The following is a 25,082-nucleotide window of genomic DNA, read 5'->3' as shown; positions in this document are numbered from 1 at the left end:
AAACGGTTGTGATTTCAGAGGAGAGTTACAGTTTAAAACTCATAAAGTCTGCACCACCCTTAAAGGTTTTTGTGTCACAAACTGCCATCAAATTATGGAATAAATTGTGTGTGGAGATTAAACGACTGTCAAATGTGTGCCAATTGAAAAAGAGGTGTAAAGAGTTGATCCTGGCGAGGTGCACTGCTTGTTGATGACAGGAGGATTGTTTGTTCATACAGTAGTACTGTAGTGATAGGTGTGTTTTAACTGTTGATAGTATAGTATATTGTAGGATTCAATGTATTGAGAGTGATGAAGATATATTGTTGTAAATTAAGAAAACCACAATGATGTGAAGGGGTAGGATTGAATTAGTACGTCGTCTTCCTACTCCTTTTCATTCATGTGAAAAACTCGGGCCCATATGGTGTTGACCCTTTATATGGTTTATGGAATTAGATGTTCTGTTTTTTGTTGTTGGTTTTTTTTTTTTGGGGGGGGGGGGGGGGGTGTTGTTTCATTTTTTTTACATGTTCGAAATAAAAACTTCAAATCAAATCAAATCAAAATCAATCTTGGGAAACCTGCCCCGAGGGATTCTGGGAAATCAGAGATGGCGTGGCGGCAGCTCCAGCCAGAATATCAACATTTGACCGATTCAGAGAGAAAAACCTCCAGATTTTGTCAAAGAAAGAGTCCTGAAGCCTGGAGAAAAGTCTGAAGGTAGTGAAACTGAAGGTTTTTCCAGGGGGAATCCAGATGTGGAGAGATCCAGTGACAAACGGGATCTTGTGACGCGAAGCCTCGGGAATCTTCAGGAGTTTCTTTGACGCTGAGACGTCAACAAACCGAGGATGTCCTGCCAAAATAAAATGCTGGAAAAATACCCGTTTGTCTGAGTGTGGAGAGGAATTTTCTTCAGGAAGGTTTTGACGACGTATTAGAGACAAACGTCAACAACAACAACTGGAGCCTAAGTTTTTAATTTTCCCATGTGGATTCTGATGGAGGGATTTAAATATGTAAAAGGAAATATTAGTATTTACAAGACAAATGGTTAATAAATAAATAAAAACACAGTGAAGGGCTGGACAGTAAAAACTATTTAGAAAGAAGAGATCAGCTGATCCCTGTAAACAAGCCAGCTTACTGCTACTGTCAAGTCTAAGAAAAAGCAGCAGGGTGAACAGAGCAGAGTAAAACTCACCAGGAAGAAAGAAACCCAGTGATGAAAAAAGTATAACGATATTAAAAATAGTGAATGAAACCAAAGCCAACAACAGGCAGCATCTACAAACTGGACGTTTCATTTGAAAGAAAGTTATAACGGTCTCATACTTACTGATAAATGAATGTCGTGTGCAGATCCTTCTGCACAACAATCCCTTCAAATATCACCTCCTGCTTGGATTGAAAGTCCCGTTTAGATAAAACAGAATAGATTTAAATAGTTTAAATAGAACCTCCATGGTGATGGAACAGGGACTAGGTCACCGTCTCTGAAGGCCAATTCATACTTTCTGTGTCCACGTGTCCACAGAGTCTGCGTTGGTCACTCTGACGGAAAGATCACACGATGAGGATGATGAGGATGATGAGCACGATCAGTACGATGAGGATGATGAGCACGATGAGTATGATGAGGATGATGAGCAAGATGAGTACGATCGAGGTTCAGTGATGGAGGGATCCAGGGAGGTACAGTGATGGAGGGATCCAGGGAGGTACAGTGATGAAGGTACAGTGATGGAGGGATCCAGGGAGGTACAGTGATGAAGGTACAGTGATGGAGAGATCCAGGGAGGTACAGTGATGGAGGGATCCAGGGAGCTACAGTGATGGAGGGATCCAGGGAGGTACAGTGATGAAGGTACAGTGATGGAGGGATCCAGGGAGGTACAGTGATGGAGGTACAGTGATGGAGGTACAGTGATGGAGGTACAGTGATAGAGGTTCAGTGATGGAGATTCAGTGATGGAGGTACAGTGATGGAGAGATCCAGGGAGGTACAGTGATGGAGGGATCCAGGGAGCTACAGTGATGGAGAGATCCAGGGAGGGACAGTGATGGAGGTACAGCGATGGAGGGATCCAGGGAAGTACAGTGATGGAGGGATCCAGGGAGGGACAGTGATGGAGGTACAGTGATGGAGGGATCCAGGGAGGTACAGTGATGGAGGTACAGTGATGGAGGGATCCAGGGAGGTACAGTGATGGAGGTACAGTAACTCAGTCTTTGTTGCTGACAGTTGCAGCTTCTTGAAGGTACATGCCAGCCTACATTGTACTTCCACTACCCATTAAACACATTTCACAGTATTCTACTGTCTGACAGTAGCTGGGGACAGAGTTGTTCTTTTGGAGCCTCCAGACGACGATCCAGTTAGTATGGTACATTTTATTTCAAGTACAGTGTTGCTATGAGTTCTCTTGATTCATGTATGTATATGCTGGTGGAGGAACTTCTGCAGATGAGGAGGAACCTCTGTAGATGAGGAGGAACGTCTGCAGATGAGGAGGAACCTCTGCAGATGAGGAGGAACCTCTGTAGCTGTGGAGGAACCTCTGCAGATGAGGAGACACTGTCTGTGGACTCCAGGAAGCTTGAGGTATCATGTGAAATATGTGGACATATACTGCTTATTTAGTCCAAAAATAGATCAATTAAAGTAACAAATGTGTTGCAGGCCCTAGAGACTGATCTGGTAACATTGTGAGTATCTGCTGAAGTAAATCTACGTGATGAACTGTTGTCTCATTGGTATTTCTTCTAGAGAATTCACAAACCATCAGAATTCTGGACTCAAAACATCTGCAGAAGCAGACGGAGCAGGATTTGTGTATTTTTAAGAGACAATTAAAACCAAATGATCTTCTGTCAGTTCCATTGTAGTCCAAATGTTTAAGTGGTGATATAGAATAATGTTTTTCTCCTCTTTCATCATCATGTAGGATTTCTTTTAAATATCTGTCTTGTATTGTACCTATGTGAGTGAGGTCAGATTGTTTTGTATGTTTTGAAACCTTTCAGTGTTGGTGTTGTGTTAATAAGGAAATCATTTCAAATATGCCATCTGGCTTTCTACTGTGCTAATAAATACTACTAAAACTAAAAGTCAACCAGCAGATGAAATGACTCCAGTCCTAATATCTGGATGATGCAACATTACTCACCGTCCTGACAGCAGATCCACCACAGGAGGAACTTATCCTGGATGTGATCCTGGTCTGGAGCAGGCCAGCTGCAGAGGATCAGTCACCATGGTTACTGGTCCTGGATAATCTTGGCCTGCTTTCATGAACCCACTGGAGGATAAGTTTATCCAGGATAACCAAGATTCCCAGGCTTAATCCCTCATCCTGGTTATGGGCAAAACCCCTCAGGTGAATAAAAAGTCAAGTTGTACCTGTTTCACTTAGTGAACTTAGTGATCGCAGCACTGTACTGCCCTCTGCTGGAGGGATCAAACACTGCGGCACTGGAGGAGGTACAAGTGAAATGCTTTGTGATGATCACTAGTGAAAAAGGCCTGTGAAGCTCCTCAGTCAGACCGGCTGGACCGAGTCCTTCTCCAGCGCCACCGCATCGCTGGCCTTCCAGAATAAAAGCTTAATTTTGAGGCGGTTGAGAGGAAGAGGTGATCACAAGGCCCAAATACTGTATCAGGACATCAGCCTCGATCTCAGGTCGGCCAGGGTCTGTCAAAGTATTATGTATTTCAAGTTCTTCATTTTATTTTGGGGTTTATATTTGCTAAATTATGGCACATTTGTACTTCTGCTTCCATTAAAGCCATTAAACAAAACGACAGTTTACAGATTAAAATGTCTGCTGTTGTATTTTATTACTTTTGCTGAACTACAAAGAGTATGGCGTAAATACTACAACTGTAGTGAACATTGTAGAAAAACAATTGTGTGAACGAATATGGAGCTCATATGAGATAGAGGTGGTATGGGGGGGTAGAGGGACCCCTCAGAGGCTTTGGTGACGACTGACCCCATCACTTCAGTAGTCTCCACCGCCTTGCTCACACACTGAAGGTGACAGCTGGCATGAGACCAGAACGAGGCCAGATGAGAGATGAAACCTGAGATTCAAAAGAGCTGATCCACTCACGGATCCAGCGCCGATGTTCTGCTGCCCCCTGCAGTTCCAGCGGGTTCCAGAAGGAAAGCTCCAGTGCAGACCAACATGTTGGAGGCTGCTGACTTCACCTGAATCAGAGTGTGAACATCAGGATGTTCAGACTGAGACATGCTTTGTGTTTGCGTTGTGGAGTGTGACTGAGCACTGAAAAGGCTGCGGTGAGACAGTTCTCTTTCTTAAGGAAAGTATTAACAAGACAAAACCCTCTCTATGTCCCTCATATCTACAGTCAGCCACAGGTCTGTGATTGGTGATAGCACCGTGGACAAGTGGAAAGTCCTGCTGGGAACAGAAACCAACGTCTTCAAACCTTGTGGCGGCTCAGCTGTCCTGGGCGAAGAACAAGAGTGGCCACAGAGTGGCTGGAAATGTCCGGCCTCACGCTGAACAGAGAAAACCGCTACAATGTATTTTCAAACAAAATAATTCAAATGTTCTCCCAAATATTTATATGAGCAGTTATTTGATTAAAAACACTGATGAAGTCAAAGACCTCGGTGTGATCCTGGATCCTACATGTAAGTTTAAGAATCATGTAAAAAAGATAGGCGGTATTCTAAAAGTTAACATTGCCAATTTCAAGCAGATCACGAACTCTCTGTCACTGGAAGCAGCCAAATCATTTTTAAATGCAATGATCATGTCACATATTATGTACTGTATGTCATCATGGTCTCCAGCCAAACAGACCGTGTTAAACCCTCTCAGATCACTACATAATCAGGCCTTGAAAATACTCGATAAAAAATCCTGGAGGGACCACCATTGCAACATACTCGAAAAATACAGAATACTAAGCTTCGACAACTTAATCAGGTACTCTGATATCCGCCTGGTACATAAAATCTTTAACGATGCTGCCCCACCCCCTCTAAAAACATTTCTAGAGCAACGCTCTCAACTACCAAGCAGAGCATTAAGGTCTGTATCCAGGGTGACTGCAATATTCCCAAAAGAAAGTCAGCCTTCTCTCTCTATCAGCCTTTTCATATAAAGCGATCAAAGAATGGAATGGGCTCCCAGACACGACACAGAATAACGCAGAATATCACAGCTTCTCACGGGCAGTCAAAGACTGGCTTTTAGACCACCAGTCCTGTTCACATTGATGGTACCAGACGGGTATCCGGCCATCAGATGGTACCCTCCTGGGTACCATCTGATGGCTACCAGATTACCAGATTGACAGTGTTATAATGCCACCTCGTCTACACACACTGTACCAATAGGGTACAAATTAAATTATGGGTTATGTGGACTGGAAAAATAAAACAAAACTGTTGCACTTCACCTCCTTTTGCTCTCTAAATAATGCTGCTATAGACGGTAACTTGACGATATTGCACTTATATGAAACCTGCACTTTGTACTTGTATATTGCACTGATATTTATGAATTGCCTTTTATCAAGTAGTTTTAATCTGTTCATCTAATTCTAACCATGTATGTGTAATGTGCCTTTAATCATGTAGTTTTAATCCTTTGATGTCATTCTAACCATGTATGTTCTCTCTGCCTTGTAAGGACTACAGATGGAAATGAGCTTTGTGCTAAATCTGGTGCAGACATCTTTTTAATGTAACCGCACATTGTCCTTCAAATAAACGAAATAACATTTTTTTTAAAAAGAATGATCCGTAAACTCTGCTTTAACACAGTGAAGATCACACCGCAGGCTGTGGATGCTTCAGTCTGGACTCAAATCAAACTTCTATTACACAAGTTTATAAATTCTAATACCGCGGTGGAGGACAGCATAATCCATCATCATGACAATATCAACATGTGTAATAACAAATCACCAACTGATGTGATGAATTATGTGTCCAATCATGCTCAGAATAACTGAAATACAATCAAACATGATTAATTCACATTTGTTAACTAAATGCAGAATTTTAATTAACTGACAGGCCAAAGCATTTACTGTGTCATGGCCACAAATCACAAGGACAAAAATTAAGAAAACATTTTGAAATTGCTCTTGTGAATAAACGTTTGAGCAAAATGATAAACGTCCTCTACTTTGTCCGGCCGGGTGGACGGACAAATTAAAAGAGGACAAAAGGTCAAGAAAGGTGCATGAAACCCAGTGAGTCTGTAAGACTGACCACGTTGTTATTGACTGGAACCAGTTCAGATTTCTTTCTACAAACTTTGTCCAGGAAGTTTGTTCTCTGAGACGTTTCTCCTGATTGTGGAGGTGAGCGTGTGTCTCTTTGTTAATTAATTTCAGACATGTAAAAACATGTGCAAACACACACACACACACACACACACACACACACACACACACACAGGCGGTCCCTGAACAAGACGCTCAGGACTTCATGTACGTTGTTGCATCAAGCAGAAACTAAACTAAATGCAACAGTCTCTCACTTGAGGTGGGGGTCTGGGGGTAGAGGGGGGATCTGGAGGTGAGGTGGGGGTCTCCTGGTGGAGGGGGACTGGGTCTGGAGGTGAGGTGAGGTGTGGGTCTGGGGTGGAGGGTCTCCTGGTGGAGGGGGACTGGGTCTGGAGGTGAGGTGTGGGTCTGGGGTGGAGGGTGTCTGGGGTGGAGGGGGACTGGGTCTGGAGGTGAGGTGAGGGTCTGGGGCGTGGAGGGGGGAGGGGGGTGGAGGGGGTGGAGGGGGACTGGATCTGGAGGTGAGGTGTGGGTCTGGGGTAGAGGGGGTCTGGAGTTGAGGTGGGGGTCTGGGGGTGGAGGGGGTCTAGAGGTGAGGTGGGGGTCTGGGGGTGGAGGGGGTCTGGAGTTGAGTTGGGGGTCTAGAGGTGAGGTGGGGGTTGGGGGTAGAGGGTCTCATCTGGGGTTTTCTCACTGAGGCTCCGCCCACACGAGCCAAAACCATCTTTGATCTCTCCGGGGTTCTCAAATAAACTTCCGTCCACACGTCACTGTGAACACGGCTCAACACAAGGCCTCAGGGCATGTAGTACATATGTCAGGCCTTTAGGGGCACTGTGACTCACCAAACACACCAAAAAAACAGAAGACACAGAGAACATAGAATTGTAGAAGTAGGCCGTTTTCCAATTCTTAGAACACCAGTGTGTACTCACCTACGTCATGAGTAACTACTTGCAGGGCGTCCTCAGAAGTGTGGAAATGCAAATTTATGAGGACACATCGGCGTTAGTGGAGAATTGGAACACGAGTACTTGATGACGCGGTGACTGGCATGGCTGGATGATGGACCCTGAAGCTGAGGAGGAGGAGGAGGAGGAGGAGGAGGAACCTGTTGCCTCTCTGGTTCAGTAGGAAGGTGACTTGTACCTGATATTTTATATGATGATCTAAATTTTAGAACATTATTGTAAAATAGCACCTTTTCTGTCGCATACATGCTATGGATATTACAGTGTATTGTACCGTGTATAGTACCATGTACAGTACTGTATAAAGTACAGTGTATAGTTCTGTGTATAGGACAGGGTTACTATTACTTCTACCTCCTATACAGCCTTTATTTTACTCTTCATCTCCTTGAACAATGAAAGCAGCTGATCAGAAATGTTCTACTAATACAAACAATTATTTTACTGTTTTACTGAAGATCCCTGATGTTTATTAAATGAAGTAACCAGCTTTTCACATACCTGCTGCTTGTTGTCATCCTTCTGCTCATGTCATTAATATGTACTGTAGTACATTTGTCTAATATACATCCTACAGTTAAGCACTCCAATCATTAGCTGTATTTTCTCTTTAGAATAAATACATAAATGGCTTATACTGTGTGAGAGTAAATACATAAATACACACATCGCTTACACTGTCGAGCAAAGAAAGATATCAAGCAGAAGATAAAGGAAACTTTATTTAATTAACTTCAGCAAAACCTACAACAGTAAAAACACAAGTTAGAAACATTATGTACATAGAAAAATTACATTGTTTTTAAAAATTCTAAAGTTCTTTCTTTTATTTCCCAGGAACCCCTGCAGTGATACACAGAGCGTTATCTGGCCGGTCACCTGATAAAGACCAACACTTCATCACAACTAGATGAGGAAGACTACAGATGAAGCTGAAACATGTCAGCAAGGTAGAATCTTTCCTACACATCTTTAGCTGTCGTTAAAAAATACTCTATAATATATGAGGTTTATTGATGTGTACATTGGCAACTACGGATCTGTGCAGGATGCTCTTGTCCTGCGCAGATCCTCCATGTACCAGCAAGTACTGGTACCAGCTGGGAACTAACTGCTGGGTGACAGAGGAAGTACTATATCTACCAGGTACCTCTGCTGGGTGACAGAGGAAGTACTACAGTATATCCATGCCTGCAGTACACAGTTGTTATTATAGCACTGTACTGTCAACCTGATTTATCTCAATAATCACAATTATGAACACTAAGGAAATAATAAATGCTGATTCATGATTACATCAAACTATATCAAATGTTTTCCATGTGAATTTTAACTGACAGGCAGGATGAAACCCAACAGACTCCAGGACAAACCTGCTGGTGCTCCGTCTTTCTGAGAGAATGGAGAGACGTCCTCTTGTTGCTTCCTGTCTGGAGGTGAGGCAGCACACCTGACTCCTCTCAGGGCTTCATTACCTCTCTGCCACAATGACCAGCTTCATATCAAAACCTACGCTACACTTTTTCCTCCACCTCTCCTGCTCTGTGACCAATGAGCAGACAGCATCCTCACACACGAGTATGACAATACAGCACGTGTGTTGAGCTCCGGTCCAGGAGTACCACAGCCCTGCATGTTCTCCACGTCTCCCTGCTTCTACACAGCTGATTACAATGAGCAGCTCGTTGTCTGGCTTTATGCTGGACGAGGTGACGAACCATCAGGACATTCAGTGGAGGGAGACATCAAGCCCTGCTGACATTGGACCACGGCTCTGTTCCTAAATGTTTTGATGAGCTCGGTCCTCGGGTTCTAAAGGAGATGAACCTTTCAGTTGAGTCTCACTCGGTCCCCAGCTCCTTTAAGCATGCTGTGGTGAACCCTGTTCTTAAAAAAAACAAACCTGGATCCTGTGGAGCCAAAAAACTACAGGCCAAGATCAAAACTTCCATTTCTTTCAAAAATCTTTGGAAAAGTAGTGTCAACCAACCTCAGCTCAGACTTGGAGCAGCATGATTTCTCTGACAAGTTTCAATTAGGATTTAGTAAAATGAACTCCACTGAAACTGCTCTACTAACCCTCTGAAATGACGTGATGATGCTGCAGACTCTGGTCCCTCCACAGTCCTGGTCTTACTGGACTTTAATCTGCTTTTGATACGGTGGACCACAATATATTGATCAACAGACTGAAATCACAGCTGGGATTTTCTGGGTCGTCCTTCAGTGGTTCTCCTCATACATAGACGGAAGAACCTTCAATGTTGCTGTCAACAAAAAACAATCTGACGTGTCCATCCTGACCAAAAACTGCTTTTCCCACCTGAGAGACGTCTCTAAAGTAGGTGGATACTGTCAAAACCAGACCTTGAAATGATTGTCCATGCTTTCATTTCGTCTCACCTTGATTACTGCAGTTCTGTATTCACTTGCTTCCATAAGACCGTCCTCGGCAGACTTCAGATCATTCAAAGCTCAGCTGCGAGACTTTTGACAGGTTCGCCCAGAACAGCCCACATCACCCCCATTCTATCAAATCTTCACTGGCTCCCTGTCAAATTTCGAATCGACTTCAAAATTTGGATTCTCACATTCCGGGCACTGCACGGTCAGACCCCTTGGTACATTGTGGACATGCTGTGTCCCTACACCTCAGGGTCACCCTCCGATCCTCAGGACAGGGTCTCCTGAAGGTCCCAAAGACCCACTTTAAAACCCGGGGGGACCGGTCCTTTCAGGCTGTAGCCCCCAGACTATGGAACAACTTGCCCCCGTCCCTCCTCAAGCTCGATTTCACGAACTCTTTTAAAAAGCATTTGAAAACGTTTTTATATAAGAAAGCTTTCAGCTGAACATTTCCCTCACTTTGACTGTGTCTTTATGTCATTTGTTTGTTCTGTCTTATTGCACTCATTCCATGGAAAGCACTTTGTGATTTTTATCTATGAAAAGCACTTGATAAATACATTTTACTTACTTACTTACATGGAAAGCATGCAGGGCTGCAGCCCTCGAGGATCTGAGTTTGACACCCCTGCCCAGAATCCCGCTCATCTCATTGGTTGAGGTACAGTTGCTCATTAACAAGATACCAGAAGTCAATAGACGAGCAGACAAAGCAGCATGGTGACCAATTTAGATATTACACCTTCCACCAAAACAACATCATAAAGGCTTCAGGAATACAGGGAGGAATGAGAAGAAGTGAACATCTGGAGGGAAAAGTGTGTGATAACACTTATAAAGCCGCTGCACTGCGCTGGAACACTTTTTGATCCGCCTGCTCTCTGCATGTGGGAGGATTTCCTTCAGTGACATGGAGAAGATCATGGAGCAGCTTTACCTGGTTGACAGGTCAGAAGGAAACAACTGCCAGGGTGGTGAGAAACCAGGTTTAATACTAGTGATAGTTAGAAACAAATGAATCGGTAATTATAAACTTACTAACAGTATACACACAAATATGCATTCTTTTATTCAACATTTTACAAATTCAAACAGTTCATATATGTAATATATGGACGGATAAACAAATAATAAACAAACTATACAGGTCGTTAAAATACTATACAGAATTATAAATATAACCAATATGATTTTATTTTTTTTCCTTTTATTCACCATTTTAAATGACCAATGTGCCTCTCATCTCTACTGGCAGAATAAACATCTCTATAGTTGGATTATGTTCATTTTGTCGTTCTGATTACATATGTATGAGTTCTTTTTGCAGGAAAACGTTTTTGACCTTGCTGACATGTTTGGGTTTCACCTGCAGTCTTCCTCAGAGCTTCATCTGGCCTGTGATGACGTGTCGGTCTTCATCAGGTGACTGGCCTGACAGACTCTGACAGATCATACCTACAGCTACGTCTCAAACACTTAGAATATCATGAAAATCTTCAATATTTTTTGTCACTCATTTCAGAAAGTCAAACCCATATATGATATAGGCTCATGACACAGAGTGAACTATCTCAAGCCTTTGTTTCTTGAATCGTTGAGGATTGTGGCTTACAGAGAGTGAAAACCTAAAATTCAGTGTCTCGGAAAATGTGAATATTGTGGAAAAGTTCAGTTTTGGAAAGCCGGAGTTTTGGCGCCGAATAAGACACAACCATGGAGGCAGACAGAGGGAGAAGATCATTGGTTAACTGGAAACACGAGGTGAGACACACAGGGGCAGACACAGAGACCTGACAATTACTAATGTAATAACACGTGGAAAGTCGATTTTTTGGGGGGGTTTTTTCATTTGCTACTGAAATTTTTTTTTCAGAATCAGAATATGATCAAATTCTTCTGCATATTGACGGGATGATAAAAGGAGATACAAGATGTCGTTTGTTAAAACATTGAACTCTGAGTTTTCAACAAAATTAATTAATCGTACAATTCTCTGTAAGTAATTGCAATTAATCGCATTGTTTTTCTACTGAAGACTGAAGCTTGTAATAGATATTTATTGAGGGAAAACCACGGAATTAATGTCGCCTCAACACACACAGACTATATTTAAATTGAAAGACTATTTTTATGACGTCCTTTTAGCTTTGCATGAAACTGTTTCTCTTTAAGACACTATGGCAATGATATACTGTAATACACACACACGCACGCACACACACACACACACACACACACACACACACACACACACACACACACATACCACATACACAGTACACAGGAGAGCCAGGGAAAGAGAGAAAGAAGAGAAATTAATATTTTACCAGTCTTTCCTCCAGCTTTAGTAGTTTGGTGGCTCCTGGTCAGCCAACATGACAACCTGCTGTTTTGCTGCAGAATTACTTCTGTGGTCCTTAAATTCAGCTTTTCAAAGTAAAACTAATGACTTTCCCTTTGTCAATCAGTCATCAGGTAACTTTTTAAAGTGAAACTTTCTACCTTAATATTATTCCACTGGGTACTATGCTGCTCTGTAGTCACAGTGCTGCACCCAGAGACGCTGCTCATGCTGCATAGTTTCATAGAAATTTCATTTTAGCATTATTTTCTGTCTTATTCAGCTGATTTATATGGAAATCTATGTAAATGATTCATTAGCAGGCTCAAAGTTCAAAACTCCTAAAGCCAACAGAATATTCACAATCATAATCTATTAATGTTTCTCAGAAAACGGTGCAGGTCCTGCTCTATTTTAGACATAGTATTTCTTATGGAATAGCATTAGAAATGCTCCACAGCTGAAATGTTCCCAGAATGCAGTTCACCTCTCCTATCCTGCTCTCCTCATCGCCTCATTTCTCCCCACGTTACTGACAGGCCACTCTCAACTCTTCCTCCAATCAGGTTCTGCAATCTGTCCAGGCAAAAGAGGGAGAACGAATCTGAGGCATGTCACATGCTGTAAACATGGGGAAGGCTTAATACAATTAACTGCAGAACATTATTTTGGAGACATTTCTAGGAAAAAGTAGTTAAAAACGGCCGACAGTGTGAGGCAGAATAAGCCAAGCGGTAGAGAACGGGGTGGTCAGAACCCCTGTGAAGCACAGCGACAACTTCAAAAACATGATTCTGTGGTTGTGTTCTGTGGGCGATGATCAGAGAGTGACCAACTAGAACCAGCCGAATAGCCGAGCTTTACAAAGAACACATGATGTTACACAGACAGGAACTTGATAACAATGGAAGGGATTCATGGTTGGGATAAATGTGTAACTGAAATAAACTACATCTTGCTCTGCATGGACTTCTTCAACCAGGCGGCAGCGCACCGTTTTGTTGTGATGCCATCACTGTGTTTCAGTATTTTGCAGTATTTTAAAAATAAAAACAGCATTAAAGTGTTTTCACACACAATGTGAAGGCAGTTCCATCATTTCAATAACACACAAATTACAAAACTGTATTTTGTATTTGAAGTATCTCCTGTAAATAGATAGTGTGGATGTAGCCTGGTTGTGTGTGTGTGTGTGTGTGTGTGTGTGTGTGTGTGTGTGTGTGTGTGTGTGTGTGTGTGTGTGTGTGTGTGTGTGTGTGTGTGTGTGTGTGTGTGTGTGTAGTAGCAACATCCAGTTTTCTTTTTCTTGCTGGATTATTGGATTTGATGACGAGGGATCAGGATGAAATCCAGGCCTCTGATTGGCTGCTGGGTCTCTCTCAGTCCTTGTGATTTCCATCATCTAAATTCGCTCGTGTGCATGTAGAGGAGAGATATTAGTTCCCAGTGCCTGTAGTACTGTACAGAGCAGTCACACGGGCTGGGGAGGCTGGAGGCCCAAACTCAGGTCTTTGTAGTCATTCACAGTTTTTCACACTTCATTTTATGATCATTGCATGTTTGTGCATCAAGCACAGCTTCCACTCCAACAGTGTCCCTGTGGCAGTCATGGGGGGTGGGGGGCGATTCGACTGGCTTTTCCCTCTCCTGAATTTTTCCCCTTTGCAGCATCAGTAGCACAGATCCTGCCTCCGACCAGGCTGCGCTGTTCCTGCCTCAGCCTGCCCTCCGTGCGCTCCCCGTGCGCTCTCCGTGCGCTCCTCCAGCTCGGATAGCAGCTTTATTACGCACAAAGAGCGAGAATCCGGAGAACCGGAGCAGAAAGCGGACAGTGTGAGCGAGCAGAGGACGAACAGGTACAAACTCTCAGCTTTCTGCGCCTTTTTCGCGGCGCGGCGCAGATCCGGGTCCGGAGGCGCAGACTTTCCATGTCTGATGCGATTACACGCATGCAGAGCAGGAAACATGGGGCAGATCAGGGGGCGGGGGGGCTTCTTTCATAAGGTCGATGTGTGTGTCCGAAAATAACAGAGGCTCATTGACTGTGCAGCGAAAAGCAGGAGTGTTGCTGCTAACGACGCTGCGAGCTCCGCGCGCTCCGGATGAAAATACAAGAATTATAACAACGATCGGATCAGGCTTTACGACCGTGTGTGTGTGTGGATGTGTGAGTGTGTGTGTGGCTACAGTAACGGAGAGGTTATGCACCGGAAACGTTAGCCGACATGGCCCCGGTCACACTCCCGTATTTCCCCCGGACAGCGCGCTCACAGCCCGGCTCTCTCCTCCTCTGCCGGCCGCTCCGCGGAGCTCCCTGCCCGGGATGAGAGCAGAGCAGCGGCGCTGCTGCAGGCCGCAGCCCGGAAGGGAGCTGCGAGAGCCGGGAGGCGGGGCCGCGACCACCCGCTACCTGAGTGCGCGTACACCCGCTACTCGAGTGCGCGTACACCCGCTACCTGAGGGCGCGTGCACTCGTACACCCGCTACACGAATGCGTGCTCCCCTGCGCGTGAACTTGATTTCTGAAAACTGAGGATTGAGTTTTTCTCCCTGCAGGGTGGTGTTTGTTGTTATTCATTTGTTGTTTGTTTGTTGTTACCCCTTTGTTGTTTGTTTGTTTGTTTGTTGTTAGTTTGTTTGTTGTTTGTTTGTTGTTATCCATTTGTTGTTTGTTTGTTGTTATTCGTTTAATGTTTGGCATTTGTTTGTTATTCGTTTCTTGTTTGTTGTTGTTCGTCTGTTTGATGTTGGTTGTTATTCGTTTGATGTTGGGATGTCCCAATCATATCGGTAGATATTGGATCGGGATCGATATTGCTGATTTGTGAGTGATCGGGAATCGGCAAATCCAGCCGATCATCCCGCCAATCTAAAAAAAATAAATAAACTTTTTCACGTCAGCTGCCGCAAAGCGAGCCCCGTTTGCGACCTGCCGTAAACTGACGTCAGCAGCATAAAGCCATTGAGAGGATAAAATGTCAGCAGTCTGGAGGTATTTTAAGGTTGACAACGAAACCAGTCCAGCAGCCAGTTGTACTATTTGCTTCACCACAGTCCCTAGGGGTGGAGCACCAGAGCTACGTTTAACACTACTAATTTGATAAGACATCTCAAAAGTAAACATGCGGCGGAGTACGCTCAGTTTACAACAACAACTAAAGAAAAAGCCGCACCGAAGCTGCAAACTCTCGACTTTAAAGTATTTTAAAATAAAGGATAAGTACCCACAGTCGAGCGATATGGTGAAGAAAATAACTCAGACGGTTACGCTAGTTTGAAGGGAGACTGGGATATTCTGAATACATTTTTGAGAGAACTATGTTCAGACTACTTTTGTCAAACAGGTTTTACCACTTTGAAGTGGAATTAAGTGTTTATAATTCACATTGAAATGTAAATGTTTTGTTACAATTCAGGTCAAACCTCTCATACTGCTTTAAGTTAAATTGAAATTTAATACACAAAGAAGTAACATTCCCTAAGAGCATTTATGTTTAAGATTTATTTATTTATTTTTATTATTGTATTTGCACTTTTTTAGGACTTATTTTCAACCCAACCAGTCAAAGACACTTTGAAGTGGAATTGGGTTCTTCTGATTGGTTTTTGGGGAATACTGTTTATGTTGTAGGTTTTTATAGGTTATATGTTAGTCAAACTGATTCACTGGGTTTCATTTAAAAAAAAAAAACTATTTTGCCTCAAAATCCAGGTGAAGTTGTTTAAATTAACACAAATAAGAGATACAAGATGGCAGAGTGTAAGTGGGGTTTTTTGTTGTCATGACTGAATAAAGTTTAAATACGTTCTTACGTCATTCTGAGAAGAGTTTTGATTCAATAGGTGAGTTTTACAATAATTTCTAGCAAAACAAAGCTTCTGCCAATAGCTTCAGACATCTTAGTTGCTCCAAAAATAGACTATTGAGTAGATTTGCAATAGCAATGTAGGAATCAGATCTGGAAAGTATCGGTATCGGCTGATACTCAGTTCTGAAAAATCGGATCTGTATCGGGGGCAAAAAAGAGTAATGGGGACATCCTTAGTTTGATTTGTTGTTATTCGTTTGATGTTTGTTTGTTGTTTTTGTTGTTATTCGTTTGATGTTTGTTTGTTGTTTTTGTTCGTTGTTATTCGTTTGATGTTTGTTTGTTGTTATTCATTTGTTTGGTGTTTGTTGTTATTCGTTCAGTTCAGTGTCGTTATAAGATTTAAAGACTTTGTAATCTGTTTGTGTAACGTCTCTCAATATTGTTGTTCACTAATGTTTGTTTTTACAGAACTAGACACATTTTATTAAAAAAGTAGTTTATAACACTCCTGATGGGAAACTGCAGCTTTAAGTGTTTCTATGGCAACATAGCTGAACAAACAGGAAGTAAGTTTGTTTCTCTGTGTTATAGCTACACATAAATAAAAGAGTACATAAATGTTCTGAATAAACGAATATATCTTCTAATGTAAAGAGAATATGAACCAAATCAACTGGAAGAGAAACCAGAAACACTTTTAAAATAGAAAAAAGACAAAAAAAATTACTGAAATTTAACTAGAAAACATTGAAAACATGAAGAATCTAAATGACATTTCCTGACAAATCACTGCACGTTGTTTACTGTGTGCTCATAAGAACATGTTTAAATGACTGGAGAGGTTTGACTTACTAAAAGTTCATTCATTCAACAGAAAAGAGCTTTAATAGTCGTCATTCATTGAATTCAAACAATCATAATCATGATGTGATGGAAAAACAAACAGCACAAATGATGTTGAAAGCTACAAACAAACCCTATTCACAGGTTTTTCAGTTGTTACCTTGTTTTTCAGAAACAAAGCAGAATATTGAGGAACTGCTCCAGTTTGTGGGATTGAATTACTTTGTTTTTCCTCCTTTCCTAACATGGCGGATCTTTATTTGATGTGAGAATCCAGTGGCACCGTGTTGAAGCCAGTGAGTCCAGGAGAATGTTGAAGTTGTGGCTGTTTGACTGTTTCTCACCGTTCAGATCGCGATGTCTGCCAGAGGAGGGAAGAAGAAAGCCACCAAGCTGTCGCGCTCGTCTCGGGCCGGCGTCATCTTCCCAGTGGGGAGGATGATGAGGTACCTCCGAACCGGCACACACAAGTACCGCATCGGCATGGGCGCACCCGTATATATGGCAGCAGTCATCGAGTACCTAGCAGGTACACACACACACACACACACACACACACACACACACACACACACACACAGTGTTGTGCCTGAAGGAGTTCAGTGAACGCTCGTTCATGAACTCCTTCATATTTTAGGCGAAGGTGAACTGAACGTTCTGTATTTCTGCCTGATGAACGTTACTGTGAGCGGCGCTCATTCTGGCGTTAGTGAACGGCGCTCTCAGTTCAACGTTGTTTAGGAGAGTTGCCAGGTTTCTGAGCCTTCCAGTGGAAAACCCGGGTAAGGCTCACTGTAACCGGGCCTTAACATGTCGGGGGAAAACAGCCAATCTGGCAACAGCAACCACCACAGAGTCGCACCACCGCATGCGTCATCAAACCGTGAAGCACCGCGGCAAAAACAAATAGAAGACCTCCACCATTAATACTTCATCTTCATATGGTTAAAGTGCTTTCTGGATGATAAGCCGCTACTTGTTTTTCCTGTGTTTAACATGCGAGGATGACTCGGCTTTTTAAGGGTTAACGAGGGTTAACGAGCTTCATGCCGCTGATATGGGTGATGCATTCAGGTGCATCACATAACTCCAATATTTCTTTTCCTTTTTAAATTTGGTGGGTGCGCCTTATGTATCGGTGCGCTCAATAGTCCAAAAATCAAGGTACTTAAAATAATTTTATGAAAAGGTCATTGATGATCCAGGTGGGAAAAATCGTACCTTTTTTTATAAACTTTACCCGCCGGGTTTCAAGAAGCAACTCAACAACTTCAACATCTAACCTGAGACACACATTGAACCTGGCGAGCCTTTCAAGGGATGTGTGAGTAACTAAAAAATTCCTTGAGGGTTTTACTCCTTTAAGTTGTAATTTGTTTGTAGAACCTGCCTGGTAATTTCCCTTTGCACCTTAAGGACTATTGTTCATTTTTTGTTTTTGCTTTAATAATTCCTCATTCAAAAAGACCATTCAAGCAGCAAGTTTTTCCTCCTGTTTTTGAGAATATACTGCCGGGGTGGGGAGCTGCAGCTGCTACTAGTGTGGACTGAATGGGTGGCAACAATGGAGAAATGCCAGTATTCTGAGGGTAATAGCTCGCAGCAACATCATGAAAAACAAAAAAAAACTATGAACTAGTTCATTTTAAAATTTGTGAAGTGAAGTTTGAACTAGTAGAAACTGAACTTTCCCAACACTGCACACACACACACACACACACACACACACACACACACACACACTCAGAACTCTACTCTCTGGTTTCAGCTGAGATCTTGGAATTAGCTGGAAACGCGGCGCGAGACAACAAGAAAGGCAGAATCACTCCGAGACACATCAAGCTGGCCGTGGCCAACGACGAGGAGCTCAACCAGGTAACACACACACACACACACACACACACACACACACACACACACACACACACACACACACACACACACACACACACACACACACACACACACACACACACACACACACACACACACACACACACACACACAAAATTAACATCATTAACTCTACAAGGTCAGTCAGTTTCACAGTGGTATTCATAAACGGCTCAGTGGGTTCACTCTAGCCCGGGTGTGTGTGTGTGTGTGGGGGTGGGGGGGGTGGGGTGTTGGCTCAGGTTCCACTCTGACCTTTAGAATGTAACAGACGGGCCGGGTCAGCACCAGATGTGTACATGTCAAACATAAGCATTAAAATCAACAGTGCTCACCAATCACAATAAGTAGCAGCAGAAATGTCTCCAGGTTGTTTGCCTGAGAAGGAAAAAGAACTTATGAAATCCCACCGCTCCGTCACTAGAATATAGCACCATTATATTAACACTAACTGCCTGTTCAAAAGGTAGAAATGATCTAGATATATTTATCTGTAAATATGACCAATACTTTCTGAGATAAAGGTGTCGTGCCGTGAGTGATGTGGAGTCGAACCTCGTCCACTTTATTCACTTAGCTTAGCTTAGCTTAGCTTAGCTTAGCTGCGAGGCTTCTGCCGGCCTGCTGGAGGTGGAGACTCGCTGCTCTGGAGAGCTCAGGATGAGTTTGGTCGGTTGGTAACAAGAACTAGTCGTGAAATCCAATATCCTGGTTAATCCTGGTGGAACGCCGGACATGACCGGACAAGGTCCAATGAATGCAGTCATAATTATGATGATTTGATTTGGGCAACTCTGTAGCAACCCTGGGGCCAGTTCAAAAAGACCAACCAGGCGTAGTTTGCCCGCCCCTCCACTAGGAGGTAATGTGTCACTGGAGCACCACTTCCACTTGTTTAGTTCAACTACTGGAGTTTCAGTGAGCTTGTCCATTTTTGTTTCAAGGAACCAGTTTTAAGCTGCACAGCTGCTGTTTCCATCTGTACCAGCGCTTAAACTCCTGTCAGTGGCGCCAGTGAGCAGAACTGGATGAGGGTCCTGTTGCGGTCCAAAACCAGATCCAATCTCTGAAGCGCAGTATTGAAACTTGACATGTTTATTTGGAATAGCGCCGTGGATTAACTATCATCAGCAAACTGTCATCATGTCAAGTTTGTTTGTTTGTTTGTAATTCTTTATTTCATCCAAAAGTAAACAATTTTTTTTGAAAATAAACAGTTTTAGCAACAAAACTTCCAATTCAACACATTTTGAATGAAAAGGAGCAGAAGAGAAGATTACTCTTAAAATATCTGTTATAATATATTAGTTGCTTTTCAATACCTTCACATCAGCCAGTTCAACATTCTAAATGTTTTATTTATATGATACTTTTAAGCATTTTACATGCAGTATTTACAATATACAAATAGAAAAAAAGGAAAAAAAAACATTCTCATGTTTGCTGAAATCAAATATCTAACATCTCATAGTATTTATATTCAAATCTATTTTACAAACCTGTTTAACATTGCAGATTTGATGTGTTTCCTGAATGCCAGGAGAGTTCCTGACTCTTTTACTTCTTTCTGAGGCTCATTTCATAAACTACTTCCTGTCACTGTGACACTTCCTTCCATTACTTTGGAGTAAAGGTGTTTTTTTAAAGACGCCTGTTCCTGTCAAACAATAGTGACTCTCTCTCTTTTCAAACCTTTCTTGGAGGTTCATTGGCAATATTTCTTTATTGGCTTTAAACAAAGCCTGAAGGATATTATAATCAACTATCTGATTACATTTTATTGACTTACATTTGATAAATAGTGTTGGTTTGATGGATCTCTATATCTTATATTATATATTGTTTTCAGAGGCCTTTTCTGTAAGATGAACAGTGGCTGTGTATTAGTTTTACCGGTCGAGCCCCAGATTTCCACACAGTGAGTTAAATATGGTTTAATCATTGTGTTATATAAAGTGAGTAAAGGAGATTGACCATTTGACTTTATGTATCACTGTGATGGATTTCGCTATTTTTCCTTTTATATCATTTCTACGTGACTTCCAAAGCTAGAAGATCATTAACAATGAAGACAAGCTGAAATGAACTATTTGATTCTCCTTTTTCAGAAGTAGTGAAAATGAATCACGGTGATTGTAATAATTCTAACTGATATAGGAGAGCAGGTTTTGTCCTTATTCTACATGACAGTTTTACCGGCTGACATTCAGAACAGAAACATTCTGAAGTTCATATCAGAACACTGAAGAGGACCAGAACAGGGAGAACTCAGGGAAACCTTGCTGTGAGTCGTTTTAGTGAGTTTCCAGAGCATTAATCTAGATGTTCATATGTGTGTGAGCGCAGCTTAAAGCAGAGCAGTGGGCGTTGTATTGAAGACCCCCCAGAGGCTCCAGAGGTCACCCCCGTCCCAAAACACTTCTCTGAGCCCTCTGGTTGCCTGGTGCAGCGTTTACCTGCTCTTTCACTAACATCCAAACGCTCTGGACCACAGAGCTCTAAAGTCATGGAATCTAAAGTAATGTTTCCACGAGTATCAGATGCATCCACCTCACTCACACTTCCTCTTCCTCAGCTCCACTTTTATCCCTTTCATTCCGTGTCTTAAAATAACCCCAATCATCCTCCAGTAATCTCATGGTACCTGACATTCAAATGAAATGTAGAGCAGCTCTTATGAAAACAGGTGTCTCAGCATTGGAGCTCCACGTTACACTGAAAGTTTATCACTATCTAAACACACACAGCACTGTTATTAGGCAAACAAATCTGAATGCACAAAGAGAAGAACATTAACATGATTGAACACGTTGACTGGCGCCGCTCGGTTGTCCCTCTGCGGTCGTCCCTCTGCCGTCGACACTCTGCCGTCGTCCCTCTGCCGTCGTCCTTCTGCAGTTGACACTCTGCGGTCATCCCTCTGCGGTCGACACTCTGCCGTCGACACTCTGCGGTCGACAGTCTGCGGTCGTCAGTCTGTGATTGTCCCTCTGTGGTCGTCCCTCTGTGGTCGTCCCTCTACGGTCTGGTCGCTGCAGACAAACTGTTTGACAAACTGTGAGCTGTGTCTTGACCTAGCTGCTGCGAGGAGTGACCATATCAAACGGAGGAGTTCTGCCCCGGATCCACCCGGAGCTGCTCTCCAAGAAGAGGGGCGGCCGGGTCAGCCAGGCCTCCGTCCCCGACAAGCAGGAAGAGCGAGCAAAGAGCAAGAAGGCGGTCAAACCTTTCAAAAAAGTCAAAGGCAAACGAGGCCGCAAGCCAAAGGTTAGTCTGTCCTGCACAGTGTGTGTGTGTGTGTGTGTGTGTGTGTGTGTGTGTGTGTGTGTGTGTGTGTGTGTGTGTGTGTGTGTGTGTGTGTGTGTGTGTGTGTGTGTGTGTGTGTGTGTGTGTGTGTGTGTGTGTGTGTGTGTGTGTGTGTGTGTGTGTGTGTGAGTGTGGTGGGGTGCTCACAGCAGTGAAAGCTTTATATTAGGTAAACAAACACATCATGAGGGTGAGCTTGTGAATTGAGCGTTAAATGAAAACAGGATTTTTTTTCTTTTTCACATTTAAAGGTTATGATGTATCTTACAAGTCATGGAGGTCAAGTTGGATCTACTAAAATGATTTTTGCTCTATGTGGATGGGATTAAACATCCCAGAACATCTGGCTTCACTCAGACATCTACTGTCCTGAATACCCGACAGAACACAGCCTGTAATGGAGTGACTCAGTAAACTGATAATCCAGGTTGAAGCTCAGTCGTGTGAATCTTCCTGATTTCCTTTGCATGCAGCGTCATCCAGAGACTCACAATGAAGAGAATAATTCTCTTCATTCAACAGAAGCAATAAGCTGAGAATATCCAGAAGTTTTAAAGTGGGTTTGAAATCAGTACCAGAACCAGAGAATCCAAACTTTGATATGGAGGAAGACCGCAGATGCTGAGCAGGGTGTTCTGCTGGTACGGGACCACGAGCGGAACAAGGCTGCCTGGTTTGATCATTTTACTCTGGGCCGCTGCGTGAACCAGTTCAATCCTTAAGGAGGCGCCACAGGACACATTCACATGTCTGAGTGGCACAGTGCAAACCACTGCACCACTGTGCCGTACCAGAAGGAACCCTGTTGGAGACTCGGCTGGTTCTGATGAACATCTCAGTGTTAGTGATGTTAAATGAAGCTCTGTTCTCCCCTTTGACAAAGAGCACAGACAACGACAAAGAGTCAGTGCCCAACTCCACCGGGGAGGACGGTCCTGGAGACGGCTTCACCATCCTGTCAGCCAAGAGCCTGTTCCTGGGACAGAAGGTAAGACGCCTCCACAACTAACAACCACATACTTAAACTATGAAGAAAATGCTGCAGATGTTCTTAAAACCAGATCAGGAATGTTGGGTGTTTGTCAGACCAGGTTTACACGTACCGGAGTATTTAAAAACCTGTGATGTTTCTCTGCGTTTCTTGCATTTATACATAAACGCAGCCACAAGTCTCCACAAATGATTCCTGAAAACTCCGGCCAAAGTGGAGAAAATCTGTGTCTCCGTTTGCATCTGGGGGGGGCGGGGTTACGTCACAATTTGAGACGTTGTGTTTTTTTCAGGATTCTGATTGGCTATCATGGCTTCATGCTTCTCGTTACACTGCCCTCTACAGGCCTGGCTGCTCAAAGCAGCTCTGAACCAGGGGTATATGTGGATCTGTGTCAATGAAGACTCTCTTTTTTGTAAATGAAGAGAAGAAATACCCATTTTTCTAAAAACCTGGGTATGCGTAAACGTGGCCTCAAAGGAAAAGAAGAGGAGAAGAAGTACTTCTTCTCCTTGGCCGCTAGGTGGCAGCATTGTATACGGAAGAAGTGAGAGTCAGAAAGCTGTGTGATATGAAGCAGAGCCACAGTGGATTCTGACGCTGTGTTGAGGAGTAACCAGACTGTTTGATGGATCCACAGCTGTCATTAACAGAGAGTGAACTGGGAAAGATCGGAACGATTAAAGTGGAGGGAATCATCAACCCCACCAATGCAGAGATGGACCTGAAGGACGGCGTGGGTAAGGATGCAGCTCCCTGTCCCTCTGTCCTCTGTCCTGTCTGGTGCTGAGTGCTGCTCCCGTTCCAGGGAACGCTCTGGAGAAAGCCGGAGGACGTGAATTCCTGGAGGCGGTGAAGGAGCTACGAAAAGCACAGGGGCCTCTGGACGTGGCTTCAGGTACAGATCCACACACCTGCAGGGGGCGACACTTTAAACCGAGCTGAGACTGAGGACATCCAGAGAAGAAACGTCTCCGCTTCATGACAAAAAGAAGACGTGTGTGTGTGTGTGTGTGTGTGTGTGTGTGTGTGTGTGTGTGTGTGTGTGTGTGTGTGTGTGTGTGTGTGTGTGTGTGTGTGTGTGTGTGTGTGTGTGTGTGTGTGTGTGTGTGTGTGCGTGTGTGTGTGTGTGTGTGTGTGTGTGTGTCATAATACTTGTGTTACTTGTGTGGTCCTGCAGTGGCAGTGAGCCAGGCCAGTGGCATGGCCGCCCGCTTCATCATCCACTGTAACATCCCTCAGTGGGGCTCCGATAAGTGTGAAGACCAGCTGGAGAAGACGGTGAAGAACTGCCTGTCAGCCGCAGAGGACAAGAAGCTCAAGTCTGTGGCCTTCCCCTCTCTTCCTGCAGGACGGTGGGTCTCTCTCTCTGTCTCTGTCTCTGTCTCTCTCTCGCTCTCTCTCTCTGTTACTCTGTTACTCTATCACTCACACACATACTCACACCTTGCCGGTCATCTGGAAAAGAAAGATGGCTGACAGACTGTCTCCGTCTCTCAGGAACGGCTTCCCGAAGCAGACGGCTGCTCAGCTCATCCTCAAGGCCATCTCCAACCACTTTGTGTCGTCCACCAGCTCCTCTCTGAAAAACATTTACTTTGTGCTGTTTGACAGTGAGAGCATCGGCATCTACCTGCAGGAAATGGCCAAGCTGGACGGGAAGTGAGGCGCTGCTGCCGCCGCCGCCATTTTTTAACTGTTGTTTGTCTTTGATGGTGTAAGTAGGAGGTCCAGCTGGTTTAATGAGGAAAACCATGTTTGTGAGTAGAGTGCTCTTCACATTTCTGTTCCACTGCCCCTCCCCACAGGTCACATCCTTTCTAGGTTAGACGATTTGAGTCCGTATAGTTTGATCCTCTGCGACTGGTTTCACGTGTTTTTACATTCCATGTACAAATAGAAGCGTTTCTCCTGGCCTCTGTAGTTTCTGATACTCTTAGTTTACTAATGAAATAATGTGGTTGTCATTCTGCTTTCAAGTAAAATGGAAATGTTTTACACCAGAGGTCTGCTCATGCTTTATACACACACACACATTTTTGGACATTGGGGGTAAACAGGTGTGTGGGGGGGTATGATACTTGTCTTCTGCCCCCCGCTGGATACCTTTTGCACTACAATAATCCTGACATATCACATGGTACAGTCCAAAATGGCTGGACGTCATTAGCCCCCAGCTGGTTACTTCAAGGAAAATAATATTGCTATTCTGACGACTTTACGGTGAGATTTACCTTTATATTTACTAACATTTCAAAAT

At 43.5% G+C, this 25,082-nt stretch overlaps 1 protein-coding gene across 2 annotated transcripts; it reads left to right on the top strand.

Annotated features, from left to right (window-relative positions):
• Positions 1-13,233: 13,233 nt before the first annotated feature.
• On the top strand, positions 13,234-24,825 carry macroh2a2 (macroH2A.2 histone). Of its 2 annotated transcripts, none has more exons than XM_080482257.1 (9): positions 13,234-13,833; positions 16,984-17,161; positions 18,401-18,507; positions 21,604-21,792; positions 22,715-22,819; positions 23,463-23,562; positions 23,631-23,720; positions 24,003-24,177; positions 24,323-24,825. In XM_080482257.1, exons 2-9 carry the CDS (start codon positions 16,990-16,992, stop codon positions 24,486-24,488), a joined length of 1,104 nt encoding a protein of 367 aa, XP_080338383.1. In that variant the 5' UTR covers positions 13,234-13,833; positions 16,984-16,989; the 3' UTR covers positions 24,489-24,825. The 2 variants fall into 2 exon arrangements, with proteins under 2 accessions (XP_080338383.1, XP_080338384.1); XM_080482258.1 differs by lacking the exon at positions 13,234-13,833 and adding an exon at positions 14,014-14,126.
• Positions 24,826-25,082: the final 257 nt, after the last annotated feature.

This window comes from Lipophrys pholis, assembly GCF_963383615.2.
Source record: "Lipophrys pholis genome assembly, chromosome: 15".
Lineage (NCBI taxonomy): Eukaryota > Metazoa > Chordata > Actinopteri > Blenniiformes > Blenniidae > Lipophrys > Lipophrys pholis.
This window is presented reverse-complemented; position numbering and strand designations above follow the sequence as displayed.

What these genes read in the sequence shown, in the direction of transcription:
- macroh2a2 (XM_080482257.1), top strand. Translation starts at nt 16,990, where the DNA reads ATGTCTGCCAGAGGAGGGAAGAAGAAAGCCACCAAGCTGTCGCGCTCG. An exon ending in GCCTGTTCCTGGGACAGAAG is followed by an intron (nt 22,820 to 23,462) that starts GTAAGACGCCTC and finishes ATGGATCCACAG; the next exon opens with CTGTCATTAACAGAGAGTGA. An exon ending in CCCTCTCTTCCTGCAGGACG is followed by an intron (nt 24,178 to 24,322) that starts GTGGGTCTCTCT and finishes TCCGTCTCTCAG; the next exon opens with GAACGGCTTCCCGAAGCAGA.